General features: G+C 43.1%; 1 protein-coding gene across 1 annotated transcript in view; it reads left to right on the forward strand.

Annotated features, from left to right (window-relative positions):
* Positions 1–18,513, forward strand: part of LOC135377747 (uncharacterized) — a 30,412-nt gene extending 11,899 nt beyond the window's left edge. The window contains exons 2-8 of the mRNA XM_064610391.1: positions 5,049–6,615; positions 8,293–8,570; positions 8,652–8,826; positions 12,576–12,738; positions 13,369–13,492; positions 14,957–15,134; positions 16,481–18,513. Of these exons, the coding sequence (XP_064466461.1) occupies positions 5,049–6,615; positions 8,293–8,570; positions 8,652–8,826; positions 12,576–12,738; positions 13,369–13,492; positions 14,957–15,134; positions 16,481–16,999 (3,004 nt within the window). The 3' untranslated portion in view covers positions 17,000–18,513. The remainder of the gene's footprint in view (positions 1–5,048; positions 6,616–8,292; positions 8,571–8,651; positions 8,827–12,575; positions 12,739–13,368; positions 13,493–14,956; positions 15,135–16,480) is intronic.
* The last annotated feature ends 1,658 nt before the right edge of the window (positions 18,514–20,171 follow it).

Below are 20,171 nucleotides of genomic sequence, written 5' to 3' on the forward strand. Positions count from 1 at the left end.
CAAGCCTCAGTCCTCATAACTCCATGACTTCGACACATGACTATACTCCACCATAGAACGAGGATGATAGCCTACGATTTTTAGTTATTTGATTTTTACTTTTTTTCATTTCACCGTGGCTATGACAATGAAAAAATGGCTAGGAAGCAAGCGAGCTGGTGAGGATGATGCATAATGTAAAAAAAACCCGAGACTAGGGAACACGAAGGGACAGACACAAACACGAAGTCTCAGTGTTTGTGTCTGTCCCTCCGTGTTCCCTAGTCTCGGGGTTTTTTACATTATGCACCGTGGCTATGGCAGTATTATTTACTACTGAGAGCGTCCGCTTATGAATGCGACATTGGATGAAGGTTACGCCCATCTTGAGATGCTGGACTCAGACAGAGTGAAGACTGGGGACCTGTTCCTACATTCTTTAAAAAAATCTTGCAAGATATGTGCATCCCAATGACGTAAAATTATATGTGTAGTGTGTACGAGTGACACCAAAGTAGCACTGGGCAAAACAGGGTGCTGACAGAGCCGGACTGGCTGTCCTCCCACAGCTCTGTAACAGCCTTTCCATTACCGGAAACACTAATGGAAACGTAACGGAAACAAAATTGAAAGTCTGGTATCGGAAACGGATAACGAAAACGAAAGTATAGCTGTAACGAAAATGGAAACGGTACCCAAAACGGAACAAAACTTCCTGTGGTGTTCCTGGGGATATCCTTTCCCGGAATTTCGGATCTCCCTGGGAGACAGACATTCTTCCAACAGATATCCCCCACATCTCCGAGTGGCCACGGTTTGGACTTCCCACAAACATCCGTCGTTTGTCCTCACAGGAAGTTACATGGAGATGCCGGGACGTTGCACGGACTTATTTGCGTACGTGCTCAGGGCCCTGTATGTTCTCATTGTTATTGATACTCTTCATTGAGCTGCTGCGTAAGTGGACAGATTGCTACTAGGCGTTTTATTCTGCCACTTTGTTTCAGCTTCGGCCACTGCATCTTTCTTTCACAGTTGCTCCTCTTTGTTTCTTTCTAGTATTTTTGTTACGGACAATGGGCATGAATTTTTAAAAATATCTTAGAACGGTGAACTTAGAAAGGCAGTGGCATACCTTTCCAAAGCGAAAACAGATACTATATATTGCTTGTCTCGCGAGCTTCCACAAATTCGAGAGTCCTGTTTGCCTGCGAGTCAAACTAAAGGGTGAGGTATTTAATTTCAATGCGATTGCGTATACCGATAACGCTGGACTCAAGAACTGCTTGGCGTATTCACTCACCATAACGATAACGTCTGTGTTTCTTACTGCTTTTGATTTGAGGCGTTTAGCTGGTTCAGCAAAAGTCGACCTCACGACGCGACCACCTTGCCATGTTTCTCTCTCTCCTCTGATAATGCCCCCTGCAACGTCCCATCAGGGACCCTATTTGGACAGTTCTTCAAACGGCCGTTACGGTACATCCTGCGGATGTACAGTTACGGATGTCCATTCATGTAGTTCCCACAGATGTCCATCTGATATCCATCTGATATCCATTTCAAGACATGGATGTTGGGATCTATTTCGAACGTCCACAGGAGATAGTGTTCTGTCTGGGTAACGAAAATACATCCGTTACCCTTCCCTGGGTTTAACAGCACTGAAGAGATAAACAGGTCGGCATTTTAGATACAATCCGTGTTGTGTTCCGCTATCAGTAAAAAAAGTGGGAACGTCCCTTCCAATGCAACCTGAGCGCACAGATTCGGTTGCGGCTCATTTGCATAGCAAACAAAAACTGCTCATATCTTGAAGCATGAAAGCAGCTTGAAACATTTCGAAATCGCTGACAGCTGGAATAGCTTTTGACTACGACGGTCTTTAACCCTTTGAAGGTTGGGCTAAAATTACAACAGCGTGCAAAAATGGGTAAGGCTTCATAGACAACATACACACCTGATGAATTGTGGAAAGTTATTTGTCAATTATTCAATTGAATACTCCATAAGCCTTTGACAATCATATGTTGCTTATATTTGCAGTTTGGTTATGTATAACGGAACATGTTTTGTGTTTTTCTACTTGTCTGCAAAGGTTTGCGAGAGTGTAGTAGGCACCGCTGTACGCAGAGGTCTTTGTCGCACTAAACGCATATGAATTCGGTGGCACAGACAAATGCCTCCTGCGTGCTCGGCTTCACGGCGGCGCCATCTGCAGTGTGGGCAATGCTCACCTTCAACGATATTACCATTACTTGTAAGAATGGGCCACATATGGCGCCACAGTTCCCCGGAGAAGGCTTAAAGGGACTATGAAATTTCCCGAACCCCCATACCTTTTTTCGATGGAAACTGTTCTTCCCGCAGAGAAACTAATATGCCACAATTTTTTCCGGACGAAATCGCTCCACTCTGCGAGGAGCGCGCGCTGGAAATGTCTCTTCCGCGTTCCTCCTCTCCCGCGCATATTTCCCTGCCGATGGTGTAACTGTACTACAGTGCCCTAGAAGATTGTAGTGGAAAATGCGAAGCTCCCTCTGTGAGGCTCTTGAGGCGGATGCCGCTGTGGGGCGCTGGCGTAGTTACCCCGAGCAGAAACTGGCGCCGGCGTATTGGGTTATCGCACTTCCTATGATTGTTATTTGTGTGTGCGTGTCTCTCTGTGAATTATTCCTTGTTACCTCTTTCAAAAACCTTTACTACACGACACAGTTCTACCGGCATATGCCACATAAAACAGGAAGCACACGCAATGAGGGAGGCAGGTTTATGATTTCAGTTATGGAATGATCGCAGGCTATGACGATGTAAAGTTGGCTGATAAGTACAAGACACAAGATTATAACGACCACAGAGTATGAATATATAAAAAAACAATGAAACTGCAATTAAATGCAACATTGGATGCACATAATGTAAAGAACAAAATTAATTACTGGCAGGTAAAAATGACAAGTTTTGTGCAGCGACTGAGCTTCGGATATTTTGCACAGTCGCGTTTCTGTGCTTTGGCTCGATTCAGCGACTTAACAAAAAATGAAGCCTAGTGGTGACATAAAATACCATAACTTCAGCATTCAGTTGCTTGCTAAGTTCAGTGCAACCAATGGCATCCTGTCGAGTTCTATGAAGAAGTGCAATGACGTCCATAATACTTTCATATTGAAGTTCCTGCGTACTGAAGCAGCTGATGGTAAACACGTTTTCCAAATTTTCCACGAACCTAAGCATAAAGCCTGATGGATACAACAGGCCCCCCTTATCTTTCAGCTGAGTCAGCTGAGCTGCCTGCAGGTTCTGTACATCATTCTTGTCACTAAGCAACAACTTTCTACACATGTCACACTTTGATCTAGACAGGAGTTTTCTGGCAACATAGCCAGAGCTCTATATAAAAAATTAGTCTCTGGTCGCTTCTCGAGGATACATATGCGACATGGTCTGTTGACTTTTCAATTACAAGTTCGGCGCTGATGAGGTCACCATCTCCAATGAACTTTTTTATCAGAGTCTGCTTTGCGCATTTGTATTCCTCTATGCCGTTTGTACTGAGCAGAGCATCTAACACACCAGGCTCCGAATTTCCATTTGCAACAGATTTTGCCATACTATAAAAGCTACTGCAAGAAATAGTTATCAAAAACTGTTGTGGTGTTGGATGTGACAGCCTGAGGATTGCCTCACGATGCCAAAAACGTTGTCAAGCGGACCTTGACTTCGTGATGTCACGATGAACTTATACCCGACGTGCCTTGTTAAGTAGTCCATCAGGGATATCGTGCTGGCAATGGTGACCCTTAAGCCCACAGCTGTTTTAAGCTCGACAGAAAGCTACCCGGGTAGCCAGTCTTGCAACGGGGCGCGAAACAATGTGTCTCTAACTTCTTTTTCTTCTTCTCCATCGAGGACTAGCACACTCAAATACCAGCAAAATTTACAGGAAGCTTCACTATTTTGATGCGTCACACATCGCCTTCTTTCGGAGTCACCAAAGCATCACGCAAACCACGCAAAAATAGCAAAAACGCTGCAGCGGACATAGGCGCTTCACAGTTTCTCCTCGGGAATTCGACAGCAGCGCCAGGAGATCCAGCAGCGGCCGTCCGCTCGTCCTTCCTCAGCTATCGGGCTGAAACCGGTTCCGCTCTTTCCACTATACTCTTCTAGGGCACTGTAACTGTACGGACCGCTCTTCGGTTCCCCGTTACGTCACCGGTGTTGCACAATGGCAAGTAATGCCGCGAGCTCGCGCTGTGGCTGCCGCCACTGCCGAAATCTGCCGATCGCGCGAAAGCTGCTGTCATGGAGATTTCTACTCCCGATGAACGCATACGCGGGATCCTACGGCGCATGCTCCTGGCGGGATTCCTCGGCTCGGCAACACGTCACGATGACGTGTTGCTGAGCCGGCCGTGGTCGCGTCAAGTTACCCGTTGTGTCTCCGCTCGGCAGCTCGCCACGGCGTGGCGCCAGCTGTCCTCCCTTCGCCGCTCCGTTTAAATTCGCTCCCGAGAAATCCGCTCGCGCGACGAAAGTAAAATTTCGGTTCTAGACTCAGAAAAATGTCTTCTTTCGAACGAAACGAAGAAAAAAATCGTTTCATAGTCCCTTTAAGGCTGCCAGACATCACTCCCAAAGCAGTGCCGCAGCACCATAAAGAGAGGCCGCAAAAATTCAAACCGAGACCTTCAGATGCACTGCTGTGCCCGTACCCTTCAAAGGGTTAATCCTGCCATCTCAGTTTTTCCTAAAACTCATTAATTAATATGTTAATTATTGGATTTTAGTTCATTAGTCATCGAAACACTGATGCGACCGGCTAGGAAAGATGTCCACAAGGCCAGGTATGTTAGACGCCCAAACGGCATAGCTGGGGCTCTCATTTAATAAAAAATCTGTGGCACCTTTTCCTTTGCTCTGCAATGAGCAAAATTCCTTTGCTCATTGCATCCTTTTCTGCTTCATTGCCTTTCCACGTTTTCTTCCGTATTGGTGAGGTGTGTGATTTGTTTCTGCCCTATTATATAGTTCTGAAAAAAGGGAAAAAAATCTGCTAACTCTTGCAGGTGTGAAGTTGACAGCGAAGCTGCAGAAGGACTTGGTATAAAAAATATCCAGCATGCTGCAGTTGACAACGATCTACAGGAAGTCAGAAGTGCACACAATGTTGCTTCAGGAGACGCAATTGATATTCTTGCGGTAACAGGCACCACGGAAGATGAGCACACCGTAACGGCGTGTGCTTTGAAGAGCAGTGTTCCCATGCGAAATCTGCCACAAGGTGAAGCAATCATGCATGAGAAGACTGACAAATCTCTAGAAACTAATGACTCCCAAGAGACCTTCGAAGATGCTTTCGAAGAACTTGAGTACAGTCCTTGTGTTTCTCAAAACCCTGTTGAAGGCTCATCTACAGCACAAGGATCTGTGGCACATGCTACCGAGGTACACTTTGACAAACCAAGAGCTGAAGGTAGCACCCACAAATGTGAAGAATATCGATTTCCCAACTTCCCACATGTTCCAAACATTCAAAATACATTGGCAGAACTTGCAGCACGTAATGAGGCACATGAGAGGGACTCCCGTGCGACCATGCCTGAGAATTGTAAGGGTTCATATCCTAAAGGGACAGACGCATGCAGAAAACATGCAGCTTTTGTGCCGGATGACTATGACCACCAGTACCAGAGGGTGCTTTCGACAAGGTTGCAACAACAGACAAAACCACGGGAACCTGGGTTGTGTGGTTCGTGCTCTCGTTCAATGATGGGGTACGTTTCTGCCATCCAAAATCTCTTACAGTCTCTAACAATAGATATTGTTGTAAAGGGAGATGATCCTCCAGCATGTAGCTGGTGTGCTCGTGATAGGATTAACCACCAGAACAGGTGCCACTCTGACACAGAATTCAGCTCTGTACTCTCTCCTTACTTAGACTCTGAACTTCCAGCATCACGTGTCGGTTCAGTTCTGGAACATGACAGTTCTCCCCAAGGCACCCAGGATAGAAGAGCATATTTTGAATCACCTGCTGGTCAATCACTTAATAACAGCTCCAGGAAATCTCCAGGGGTCACACATAGACCAATAAGAGTATTTGGGAATCCTGACAGAGACATTCTTGATGCACAAAGGCCACAGTCTCACAATGTAAATTACTTAACCTCTGGTTCCCATGCGGCGCAATGCGGTCAAGTACCGCGACAGGAAAATGCACCACCTGCAGAAGAGCGGAATCAGAAACAAGGTGAAACTTCTCCCCAAAGTTTTCCATGTAATGTCGTTACACGCAATGCTGAACATTTAGTGTCACAGCGACAAAATTCATCATTGGCAGGACAAAATGCCCCTACTGAGGTTCATTGCACTATAGAAGGCGCATCTGCAGTTTTCTGTGATGAGAATGGTAACAAGCACACTAACAACAATGCTCTGCAGCCATCTTCAGCACCCATGCAAAACCAGACATGTTCACAAGAGCAGTTCAGTGGCTTTTCACAGCAAAATGGCAGTCATTCGCAGGAACTTTCGTCAGAAAGGTCGATAGATTTGATGGTGCGAGCCATGGGACCAGCCAGTTCGTATGTGACAAAGTGCACTGATGGTGCTCGACATTGCGACAATGAAAAGGTAATGGTATGAATTGTTTCATTTAGTGTTCTCAGTTATAGGTCACAGTTCTAAGGCAGAGTTCCAGTATATAAGCATTGGATCCAGTAAAAAGCTGTGTGGCAATTTGAGAGGGAAACAGCTTCAATGTTATGTATGTGTTAGATGGCTATGTGTGCAGGTAATTATTTTCTATACTCAAAGCTGTTGGCAGCAAAATAGGCGTGGTAATGGCATCCATGTCTACTTTTCAAGGGCTTAGTGTCACTGAGTTAAGGTGATTCCTGCTGTGATATCATATTAACAGACTATGAAGAACGTGATATGCACGCAAAACTCCATAGAATTTTTATGTGAGAGTTCCAATGTGGAAAAATGCAAAGTTTCTAGACTGTGTGACGCTTAGTTTGAGAGAAGTGGGACGAATGCCATGGAGAATCTGTGGTGACACCCGGAGGTCTGTATGTGGCTAGACGGTAGCCTCTAGACAGTTTGCGAGTCGATCGTTCTGACACTGGACATGATACCCCATGGTATGATTGTGAAACAGTTTAAGAGAACTGGAATTTCTCCAGCACTTGACAGAACTCCTCTCCATACAAGGTTGTGATTCAAACGACAATGATAAAATCTTGATTGTGGGTACCAACTTGATTGCTGAGTGTTATACAATACGTTTTTGGGGAAAAGATGTGTTAAATATGAGTAAATTATAAAGATTTTCTAGAAACACATTAATCTGCATGAGTGGTTGTTCCTCAAAATGAATTGCAGTGACAGTGAACTTTTGTGCAGCTCTTGTGATGTCCACTATGCAGAGTTTCTTCTTCTTTTTTTCTTTTTTCTTGTTTTAAATCCTTTACAGATATTTAAATTAAAAAGCTATCAGAGCACCATAGCTGTCATTTTCTCAGTTGAGTTATACGGCAAGACTGACATCCTCTCGAAGAACGTATAACTACAAGGTGACTAATTACCTAAAATTTAGATATTAACTCTTTAATTACGGGATTTCGAGCAAAAGAGAGTGAGAGCAGAATTTAAGACAATCCTCGTTGAAAGCCATTGCATGTTTTAAAAATCTTGAAACGTGCACGTGCTTTGAAATATCCATTGCTGAATTTTGATATGGAAATGTACCGCGACTGGGAGAGCAGGAAGCACAGCGCTCATTCCTCATCAGAGGGCCACATGCTTTGGAGTGATGGAGACAATTGGAATAGGTGCTGATCTGCTGGCCAGATCAACTGCTTTCCGGCCCAGATAAGTCTCCATCGGCAAAGGTGATACCCTCCTGAGGCGCGCTGTTTCAGTTTCGGTTCATTTGCATAGCAAAATTCAGTGATGGATATTTTACGGGACTTACTCATTTGAGAAGTTCTAAATGATAAAATGGTTTTCAACTATGTCTGTCTCCCATCCTGCTATCTCGCTTTTGCCCAAAATTTTCTAATTAAAGGGTTAGTGAATGAATTTTAGGTAATTAGCCATCTTCCGCTTGGTCGTACAACCCAACCGCAAAAACGACATCTATGCTGCTCTCGTAGCTTTTTTTATAAAAATTCTGTAAAGGATAAAAAAAAAGCCCTGTACACTGTCTGCACAGCGCAGTGCAAAGAAACTTCAAAATTTGAAGCATAATTTTGATGAAAAAAATTTAGCATCATGTCCTATAGCACATCATTTTATATGCCACAGGAAATGGGCCACATCCACGAGACCTCCCACAAGCAGCACATGCAGCATAGTTATTCATCAAAAAGAACGCAGAGTGTAGCTGATCAGATGTTAGATCTTGTTCAGGAGCATCTACTTGAGCCATCGCAGCCAATAGTGAAAAGCCAAGCATACGTCACCATGGCAGGCAATGACCTGACAGCTATGTTATGTCTTGTGCTTGGCAATTCACTTCGTGTAACTGGTACAACACGCACACTTGTTGTGCTCGTTACAGATGGTGTGTCTCCTGCACTCAGGTAAAGCTTCTTTCCCCTAAATGACTTTGTGCTAAAATACTGCAACAAAGAAATGTATAACAATTTTTATGTATGTTCCAGGCACCTGTTGTCATCAGTGTTCAATCTAGTGCAGTCTGTGCGCTCCCTGGGCACACAAGGCACGACCAAGCTGACCTTGCTTGAACAGCCAGATATTGGGGTGTCATTCACTAAGCTTCATGCATGGAGACTTACTCAGTTCTCGAAATGTGTCTTTTTGGATGCAGCCACTATGGTAAGCCTCCCGCACACCACTGCCTAACACACCACTTTGCCAAGCTAAGTTCTGTTATGATGGCAATTTAGGTGTGCCTGTTCCCTGTCCTTTTTTTTTTTTTTTTTCATTTGTGATGTTGTCTCATTGAGATTTTAAGATGCCAAGTTTTCTGCATATAGTTGGCATCTGACATTGTGACCACTATGTATTACTCGTTGAGAACGTGGCAGGTATAGAGCCCCTTGTATGCAGGTTTTACTTGTGTGTTATATCAGGAAGGACGACGGTATTTTTGAAGTGTCAGAATTTGTTTCTCGGAGCAGTCATAACCGTGAGAGACAATCTAGAGAGACAAGCATTGTCATCTCGTTTCTCATGAGAAACTGCCATACGCTCGATGCTGTGTGGGCGGGAGCGTTGTCGTGATGCACAAGCCACTCTCTTGAGTTCCACAAATCTGGGCGTTTTCTCCAAACTGCATCATGCAACCGCTTGAGCTCTTCCAGGTAAAAATGCTGAATAACCGCCTGATCTTGCGGTACAAATTCAAAATGGGCAAGCCCTTCCGTGTCAACGAAGGAGATCAACATTGTTTTCACATTTGATTTCACTTGTCTTACCTTCTTCGGCCTAGGAGATGATGCAGTATCTCACTGACTTGTTTGCTGCTTGGTCTCCGGGTTGTACCCGTAATGCCGCGATTCGTCTCCTGCGATGATTTTGGACAAAAAGTCTTGATCAGCTTCTAATTGATCCTTCAGTTCACTGCAGACATCCAAGAGGTTGGCTCTCTGATCCTTGTTTCATGTAAACTACTCTGTTACAATCTGTTGACATGAACTCGAAGAAATTCTAGTCAATACTTCCAACTTGTCAGTTGTTTGACGACGATCAAAGATTATATCCTCACAAATTTTTAAAATGTTTTTGTCGGTTCTGTTTGTTGAAGGACGCCCAGGTCAGGGTTTGTCTTCACGGGACACGTCGCCATGTTTGAATTGAGAAAACTATTCGTAATACCTTGCCTGGGTCAATGCTTCTTCTCAGAAAGCCTCTTGAAGGATTGTGACAGCTTCTGCTGCTGTTTTTCCCAAAAGGAAACAGAACTTGATGCACACACGTTGTTCTGTCACGTCTGCCATCACAAAATCGACGAAGACTGTGACAGGGGCTAATAAAAAAAATGCAGTGATCTAATGATCCTTTCCCCAATAAAGGATGGCTTGGCCAGCTGATGCAGAGGGCAGTGTAGTACATGCGCCTAGCAGCAAACGTCAGCACTGGCGTCTTTCCGTCTCATAGCATAACAAGCTGTGAAGGGAATCAATTTGATTACACACAGTAGCATACATATTGATATCCTAAGAAAGGTGCAACACTAGCCACCAGTGATGGTCAAAGTGCCTCAAAATTTTACCAAGTACCTGGCATCATATGTACTTGAGGTACAGTACATAGTACCACACTGCAAATGTACTTACAGTAAAGTATGAACTACTTTAAATACTCGTAAAGTACATTGCAGATTGAACAACTTTTTTTGTGTGATGATGATTGGGGTGTTTCATCGCCATTCCAGGTGGTATCGTTCCAAGTCTCACTGTTCGATGGCGACAAATCCTGAGAACGGAACAATGTTTTTCATTGGCATTTTTAGCAAGTGCTTGCCATGAAGCATGGCCAGCTCATCGTTTACTTGTGAATATGAAATTAAACAAATTGAATAATTTCAATTTAAACATGTATAAGCAATCAGCTGTGCTAGTGCAAAGTATGTATTATTTTTTGAGTTACCCAGCATCCCAGTGCTCAGCGCTGGGGGCTAATGATGCTGGGTCACAGGGAATCGCACCCACTACACAGTGCTGGGTGCTAATCCCTCGACATATGAGCCAAGAAGACATGCTTTAAACAGAAGACGCGTTTTAAACAAAAGAAAAAAGCCAACGGATCGAGATTGTACATTTCCCCGTACTTCGCGCTGCCTTGTTGCATATGGACCATAAAAGAACAGGAAGCACAGTGCAACCTTGTGCATTCTTCATTTTTTAAAATTTCCTTTGGATTTTTTTTTCTCACAAAACAATTTTCCTTCAACCCTTTACAGTGTGAGCAGAGAAGCAAAATCTGAAGTAAAAAGTCTGATAACATCCATACCCTACTTTCCTCTTGAAAAAAAAAAAAACTCAACGAGATGTGCAGATAGGAAGAAATTCATTTTAAAAATTGTGTTATTGTTTGCATACCTACTGGATACATGTGCTCAAACAGTTCTCTTCTAATATTCTCATGTTACACAACCTTGTGCTCCAGGTTTGCTGTACCTAAACTATCAATAATCACCTGTATTACAGCTTAACTAGAAGGGGTAGTTCCTTAAGAAACGTGTTATTTGGTAAGATGACGGCACATATGAAATACTTCACTTCATACATGAAGTACTTCTTTATACATGAAATCACCTAAGAGTGTGTTAGTTGGGGTCCTAGCAAGATGAAGTCATCGTGCTAAGCAAAACCAATGAAAGAAGCTGGCAATATGATGGGTGTTGTGATGGGCCCCCTATGGTATAGCCTTTTCTACATGTCCAGTCGTTGTGCAGCGTGCATGGTGCAGCGCTGGGCAGTGTGATGGTCGTGTTCTTGTGATTCAGGGGCCATTTGTATTATGGATTAGCATTAGTATCTTGCATATTGCCAGTGTTAGGTCTAGGCAAGCTTTATTATGGTCACTTGTGTTTAATAACAATTGTCCCACAGGTTGCAGGTAGGTTATGTTTTTGTACTATGAAGGATCATTTGATAGGGTACCGCACTGTAACTTACTTTCTAGCAATGCTGTGAACCAAAGTTATCACTGATTTGATGAAGTTTTAGGTTTCAGTCTGAATGAAATTTATTTCATTAATTCTATTCATTCTCGAATTTGTTCACACTTAAATTTGGGATTATACAGACCTTTGCAACCACACAGAACGTGCACTGTGAACTTAAGGTTCTGAAAAGATATTACCACTATAGATGCTTTATTCGATTCAATTAAAAACAACACACACAAACACCACGACAAGGGTCCAATAGCATAGTTAGTCAAGAACACCCATAATATGTGGTGTAAAAAAAGAGGAAGGTAAAGGCAAATAAAAAACCCAGACATGCTTCTATCTGAATCATTAAGGCCACGAATGCGTGCACACTATGCACATTTTGTGAACAAGGAATGTACAGCTTGCGACGTGCTTGTCTGGAATCAACAGCTTGCCGCTTATCCTGTCTGAAATCTACAGGTGTTGCAAGAATGTTTTTTCCAACTACCCAGTATGTGTTTATTAGTCTAAACACAATCTTGCAACGCTTAAAAGATTTCAGGCCGGATAAACCGAAAGCTGTCGATTCCAAACAAGTATGTCGCAAGCTGTACTTCTCTACGTTTTGGAACATATTTTCTTATTTCTTTGGGATGGAAACCATTGTTCATGAGAGATATTAATGATCAAGTTTTGGACTCTAATTTTCTTAATAGGACAATTTTCGCGACTAGGTACTACCATCAGCGCTGGCATCAGTGGCTGGTATAGTATATCTGCTTTTGCTTGAAAACATGGGGCTCTATGTACCTGTAAGGTGTACAGTTCATGAAAGCCCAAAATTGTAATCTGGATTGGTAATATTTTACGATTTACAGTGTCATATTTCTCCCTTTGATGTTGCGTTGTAGACTTTGCAATACTATATACTAGGCCTTATGACAGAGTATTTCTTTAATAGATGGTTCAGTGTTGTGATGAGCTGTTTGAGAGAGAAGAGCTTTCAGCTGTGCCTGACATTGGTTGGCCAGATTGCTTCAACAGTGGCGTGTTCGTTTATGTTCCTTGCATGGAGACCTTCTGGGATCTTGTCAGCTTTGCTGAAAGACAGGGTAGCTTTGATGGTAAGTGTAGAGCATCCAAACAATAAAAGTGGAGAATCTAGCGATCTACTGAAGATATAGATTTAAGCAAAGGCCTCAGGTCGGGAGCCGCCAATATTTTGAATGGAGACTGTTGTACAGATCCCGACAAAAGTTCACAGAACACCGTAGTGGCGTATATCTTCGTAGGAGCGACGCCATTGCAGAAAACTAGTGCAGATACACTTACAGGCAGGTGACCGGGTATTCCATGCACCTTTCAGTAAGTCTGTCCACTCCTGTTCGCTGCTACGGTGTAGCTCCAATAAAAATATACGTCGTTGTGGTGTTCCGTAAACTTTTGTCGGGACCTGTACTGGGCCAGTAGAACACTGTTTTATATAGCGCCGGCTCCCAACCTGAGGCTTTTGCTTCAATCCAGACAGTGAGAAATTTATGTAAGTATCTTATAGAATTATTGATTTTGCTTGTACTGTGTGGAGGGCATAGTGTCATACAAACAGGTGTTTCTCTTATTTTGGGGTTGAAATCTTCAAAATCCTGTGCTAGGATAACTTTTATGCATACTATGTGTGATTATTACAAGGGTGTTGTTTCTTCTGGTTGTGAGTTATACAACCAGCAGGCTGAAGCTTTTACCTTGATTTACAGGTGGTGATCAAGGTTTGCTCAACATGTATTTTCGAAATTGGTCTAGTGATATTAATAGAAGGCTACCATTCATATACAACCTTATGGCAAACGTTAGCTACACCTACAAGCCAGCATTCAAGCAGTGAGTACATTTGGAGCTCACTAAAAATTGAAATGTATAGAAGAAAGTGCTAGATTACAGAAATTCTTCAAGCTGTCCAGTTGATGCATTGATGATTACAAACTTTCTCCAGGCATGTGTAGTGATTAAGATTTTTCCTGTTTTTCCAAATAATCAGTTATTCAATATTTGCTCCAGACTCCACTCTTTACTCTTTTTTGAGCTGTTGGAAGTATCACACTTTTCCGATTAAGCTTCGGGGAACCATAATTAAATGGATTAACCATAACTCGGAGGAAGGTTCTATAATGAACACACCACTGCGAGATTGAAAACGGACAAGTGATCTTGCCAGTGGCATAGTTTGTGCGTTTGAAGTGCACCAGGGATGCCCACAATGACAGTGACAAAATCGATTAAATGTTGGGATAAGTATAGTACAACATGTGCTTAGGGACTACTTGCTTTTTTCATTGAAAATTCAAATTATTTATGTGCTGGAGACTGGTGGCCATGATCTGCGCTTGTACTTGGGTACGGAGGAAGCTTACCGTACAAATATGTAATAAATATGTCCTTCCTTATCAGCTTCTTAAGATCAGCTTCTAGCTATATTACAATAACAAACCAGAAGCTGATCTTCTCTCAGTACGAACCAATACAAACAAGGGTCTTGCATAATGAGTTCTGGCTCTTGTCACTAGACCACTTCCTGCTCTTGCTCCAATAATCCTGCATTCCCTTTATACAAGCTTGCTTACTGAGATGACCCGCGGCTTGCCAGTAGCAAGAATGATAAAACGTTTAATGAAACGTAGCAGCAGATTCAGATGAATGGAAGCAGCCGCTTCTGAGGAAAAACCAAAAGCAAAATCAGAACAACGTGCACACATGTACGCACGCACTCACCTACCTCTTCTTCTTCGAGGCTACTACACTTACCTTCTACCTTCTTGTTCAAATTTTATCTATTGCTTTGATGTAATGTAACAGAAAACGTTGTGATGATAGCGTCACACTTTTGGAGCCGAAAGCTGTCCCTCTATTGCTCAGACATGTGTTCTTCAACAGAGGCAACTTTTAGGCTTCCTTTGTTTTATTTTAGGCAACGCGTGTCCATGTGAAACTCGATACGACCAGCATGTATAAATAGAACTAAAACGGCAAAGCGGGGTAGTTTGTAACTAGTATGCATGATTCAGCAAGAGGCACGTACGTATGTACTATTTCTTATGGCACATTTCAGCATCGTCCTTGTGCCTCTTTCGTCCCTTTGTTAGGTTGTGCTGGTTATATCGTAGGTATAAATAAAGTTTTTTTTTTTTTACCTGAACATCTCTTTTTCATCTGATGTAGCCTGATTTTTGCTGTTTTATACAGCTCCTGAAATGAAACCCAACTTCCAGAAACTATAAAACCGGAAAACACAATAGTCTATGTATAAACGTCCTGGGTGAACTCTTACCATGTTGTGCATTTCAACAGGTTTGGGAAGAATGTGAAGATAGTTCAATTCTTTGGAGGCTACAAGCCTTGGAATGTGAAATTCCATGCTCCTACGGGACAAATGTCACCAGCGGCAGGGGTGCACCCAACTTTTGCGCAGTTTGTGCAGTTTTGGCTTCACATCTATGCACGCAGGGTTCTTCCCATGTTCTCTCAGGTAAAGTGGTATACGTTGCTCTTGTACAATTTTTGGCTCCTTGTTCTCTCTTGGCACAATGGCAACGTCTATTCCTTTTGGTGCGGTGATGCTGTTGCCATTGTCGGAAAAGGGGTGGAGCCAATACAACACAAGGAAACGGCTCCTCAAAATTATGGCTGATTTGGTGGGAGCTCTGCTAGAGACACGCTTTCTTCCTTGCCCTTAAATGTGAAGGAGGAAAACCAGCAACTATATTTCTCCCTCGCATTTAAGGGCAAGGGACAAAGCGTGTTTCTGGCAGAGCGACAAAAATTATCTCCAAATCTGACATATTTTCACAGGCCATTTTGTCATGCTATGTTGGACCGATCCTTTTCCTGAAAACTGTAAAGGCATCAGCGCACCAAAAGGAACTAATGTTGTCCTTGCTCTGAACTTCTATCTTTCAAAATTAGAGGGGCAATAAACAGGTATACGAGGCACACTTTTTTTAAATACATTGTGATACGTTGCCGACGGTGAACATTTTCAAAAAAATGTTGTCGTGAAAAAGTAAATAATGGCTCCAAACCGACTGAATATTCGCTGCACTCTTTCGCCCTCATGCCCCGCCCTGCGATGTCCTGGCGACAATAGCGACACATCATTTTGACGTCGTGCATCATCAGCCATTTAGAATGCGGGACGCTTATACATTAATTTTGTTGTCATATCGAGAAGTGAGGTCAACTCTAAACATATTCCCACTTGTCCAATCCAAGGTAGCCAGTTCAAACTAAAACCCTCAATATTCTATTTCACATGCGCACTATGTTTTCTGTGCTGTATTGCTCCGCGAGGTCACCTCGATGTTCCCGCAACCGGTGCCCTCGCGAGCTGCAGCTTGTCTCAGTTAGGCCCGTCATTCGCTAGGAGAGCGAAATCTCCCCCACCTCCAGCGCCTAGAATTCGGTGTTGCTGTACGCTGGAATATAGTGCATAACCCAGTTCCAAGGATAAGGAGAGGCTCGCGCGGATTATGCTCTTTGAATGGCATTGTTTCGTGTTAAAGACGAAGCAAAAGAATTTCATATTTGGATATAGTAAGCTACGTTCTTTCATTGGGCATAATAATTGGAAAATGTTCGTCGACCTGTTTTGTGCCCCTTTAAGGCTCCCCAGGTGGTTGCTAGTGTGACCATAAGATGGTCCACTTGACCTAGAACGCATTGCCATTTGTTGTGATTGAAAAAAAAAAGCATTTCTCTATTTTAAAATTTTAAAATTATGTTCATTGTCAGTGTGGATGCCTCATACGTAATGGAATTATGCTTTCTTCCAAATGGATTGTACTGCTATTCAACAAGGTGTCTGTTGCTCCACAGCCCCTTCAGGAGAAAGCACGTGACTCTCAGTACATATGTGCGTTAGATCTACTCCAGCACTTCCCATCCTTTCTGACATCGGAACCAGTTGTCACTTTGCCAACGCCATCATTCCGTTCACACCCAAAACCCATCATATATCTTCCACCTTCCCCACGAATGCCACCAGAAATAGTAGAGGCTGCACAATCCATTGAGGCTAACGCTAAACCAGAGGTTCACGCATCGTCTGTCTCGAGCGTATCAGAGCCCAGCAGTGAGGAATCTGGACCATCTGTGCCAACAGATACCGGAACAGAAGAGACCTTCGCTGAAGAGGTTGACATGAAACAAACTCGTGCCGAGCAAGCAACATCTGTAAAGCAGCATGCTTTTGTGGAGGACTTGTCGGGGATGCTTGCATGGGAACAAGGTCGTGCCGATTACATGGGTGAACATAGGTCAGACAATATCATAGCTAGGCTTGACCAACTGATTAAGCATTCCTCAACTGAACAGTGTGTTATGATCAAAGACTGAGAAGGAAGTATTCATTACCAAATAGAAATGGTACAGAAGAAAAGTCTTGGTCCAATATCTTTTAGGTGACACACCATTTTTGTGTTTGAGCTTTAGATGATATGTATTTGTATTTTCTAGTTTGTAGTAACGTATTTACTCAAATGTAATGTGACCACCGGTGACTTTTGAATGTGGAAAACGAGCCAAACCGACTAGAAGCATAAACAAAATAACATGAACAAATGTAACGGAGACTAATCTGCAAAGTTTCCTAAAATGTGTAAGTTTATGGCATTTGCAGTGCATATTACACCTTCTGTGTAGGTGTAACGGTCTCACAGACCTGAAGTTCTCTTTCTTGCCCATTTGCTCCTAGAGCTAATGGTCATCAGTGTTGTGTAGTGCATTTAGAAGGGAACAATTTAGGAATGCTCAATTCAAATGGCTATCTTTCTGCAAGGAGTACCGTGCAGTTGAGACCAACTTGGCATACTAGATTTCAATATACTTGAAGGAATCAGCCAACTACCTTCATGTTGAACGGTCAAGCGTAGAATAGTTCATTGAAGGCTGTCCTGGTCAACATGCTCTTTAGGATATCGTAACGGTTCTCTGATGAGGGCACAGTGATGATGTCCTGCATTTTGGCCGGTTTGTTAGATCCGAACACCCTGACGACGTGATAGAACTTCATCAACTATGCTGTGGTGCCACGAAGCGCGAATCTGACCTTGATGTTCACACGATTAGACCTCGACGGACCAGAGGACTAGATCAGCAGGCCAAAATGGCGGTAGATAGTGCTTGAAGACTTAGTGTGGTGGGCACAGGTGGTGATGCATCTTGAACTAAAAGCTGTCCTGCAGGACTCTGCGCCATGCTGTTCATTAACATTCGGGGATACCAACATGAAGGGATCAGGTGACGACGACCTTCATGTTGCATGGTCAAGTATAGAATAGTTTATTGAAGGCTGCACGTTCCGACCACGGCTTGACACGCGACACCATAGCCATTGCGCTGGGTCCGCCACATACTGAAATGTTCTGCAGTTGGGGTGTAAGGTGGCCTCCTCCTTCTGTTGGTTTAATACAACACCCATTTAGTGTATGTAGCTTAAGGTATACACATGGTTCATGTGTGCATTCTTGTCACATTGATAGTAAAAACTTGAAATGTTGGCAATATATGAACATGTGCTTACTTTTCCTGTCTTCCTTCCAAAACTTGGCATATCGTGCAGAGCAAAATATTTTGCCCCCTCCCCCCTCTCCGAATACACATTTTGTTTAACCTTCTACATAGTACATGTTGGTAACACCACATATGTCTGGTACCCGGTGCAACGTAAAACGAAGTCCTGTCCCAGGGGAGTTTTTTTTCCTCCTATATGTATGTTTTTGTACATGTATGTTATGTATGTTTTTTCTCCTTTTGAGCTGTAATATGTGGTCATGTTACATGATTCGTCATAGCTTGTTACTGTTTTTTCTTGTGTATATTTTGTAATTAAAAGTTATTCATATGATGGATTGAATTGTAGACATGCAAATCTGGGGCTCTTGCAAATGTGCTTCGCTTATACCGTGACCTGCTTACAGTAACTATTCATATAAAAGAACAGATTGAGCCTGTCAGTTTCCTTGCACATTTGGCACATGTCTGTATTGATAAATGTGGAGATTTAAAGCAAGGGATTACACAATTTATAATTTTTTATTACTTGAGGGCTCGACATATTGGCAAGCTATAAATAGGGATTGTGGTTTTCAGGTTTGGCCAGATATCTTCCTGAATTGCATATCAGTGATTCTGATGACACCTGTACATTTCTGAAACCCTTCTTCCTGTACATATCGCATATTTGTCCTCTATCACACGTCGACCCAGGACGCATACTAACCCCCCCTGTACCCCGCGCCTCCCTGCAGTCCTCTCTCCATCTATCCACGTCTGTATGCCGCTCATAGCCACAGTTGCTTCGCGGCGCTAACACTCAATAATAAAAAAATCCTCTATCACATGACTTTGTGAAGCGCTGCTTTCTGAACATAAGTGGAAGGAGAAGGAAAGAGGACTGTTAAGCACCTGGCAGAGTATGAGAGTGAAAGACGTCACGTGGTTCTACATCCGTGCATGTAGATGAAATGACTGCCTGTCTCGCACCATAGTTTTGCTTATGTTAAGTAGTGTCAGTTTGAGTTGTTGAACGAAAACTGCACAACATTGGGTACGTGGCTCCCCCAACATGGAAATCAACAAAAAGGCACAAGTCAAAGTCCAAGTTAACACAAGCTCACCATCTGAATCGGAAACTTTAGTGTGTCGATGCTGCTCACTGGAGTTATCCATCAACACTGCCAAGAAGCCATTCGACCACATCTGGGAACATAATAGCATCTCAGAGGCACACGATGCTCAAGGAAAATGTGCTGTCACTTGTGCTAGTCACGAATGAGAAAAGGAATCTGCAGGCACTTTTGTTTTTACTTCATCTGTGCGTTGATTCTCTGAACTTAGTTTAGAACAAGCAGGCAAGCAGTACTGCCAAAGCCATGCCCAATGCTAAACAACTTTGTGACTAGCCCTTCAAAGATATATTTGAAATGTAATCCGTGGTTCTACAGGAAAATGTAGCAGGGGTGAAAGTGAGCATAATGGTTGTTGAATCTCAAGAATTCAAATGATACCCGCTTTTCCTTTACTTTGACACCAAAACTCAGCACTTCTAATAGCAATCACGTCATAGAAAATAAAATGTTTCTCCTGGTCAAGGGGGCATTAGTAGGGTACTATGAATAGAGCTGAGTGCACGTAAATAAATTTGCACCGCACCTGCAGAATGTGTAACCTGCGCACCCAGTGCAGGTACACCCACATTGTACCTGCGACACAGCGTAGCTGAATTTCTACTCTCAAGCAGCAAAACTGGGAAACGAATCTGAGAAGAGAACTGTATCACCCATAATGACTTAGTTCTGAGCGTGTCATTCGGTCAAGTTGTGTTTTTTAGAGTGTGCATGGGGAAATGACTACCAGCTAGCCCAATCCGACTGCTATATTGTGAGTTGATCAGCTCGTGTGTTGCCAGGTAGAGTTGAGTTGAAAGAAACGAGAGGAATTTCTACAAGAGAGTGCTGTTTCGACCAATGTTCAAGGTCGAACTCTTCAGCTATTTAAGTAAAAGCCA

This window comes from Ornithodoros turicata, chromosome 1, assembly GCF_037126465.1.
Source record: "Ornithodoros turicata isolate Travis chromosome 1, ASM3712646v1, whole genome shotgun sequence".
Taxonomy (NCBI): domain Eukaryota; kingdom Metazoa; phylum Arthropoda; class Arachnida; order Ixodida; family Argasidae; genus Ornithodoros; species Ornithodoros turicata.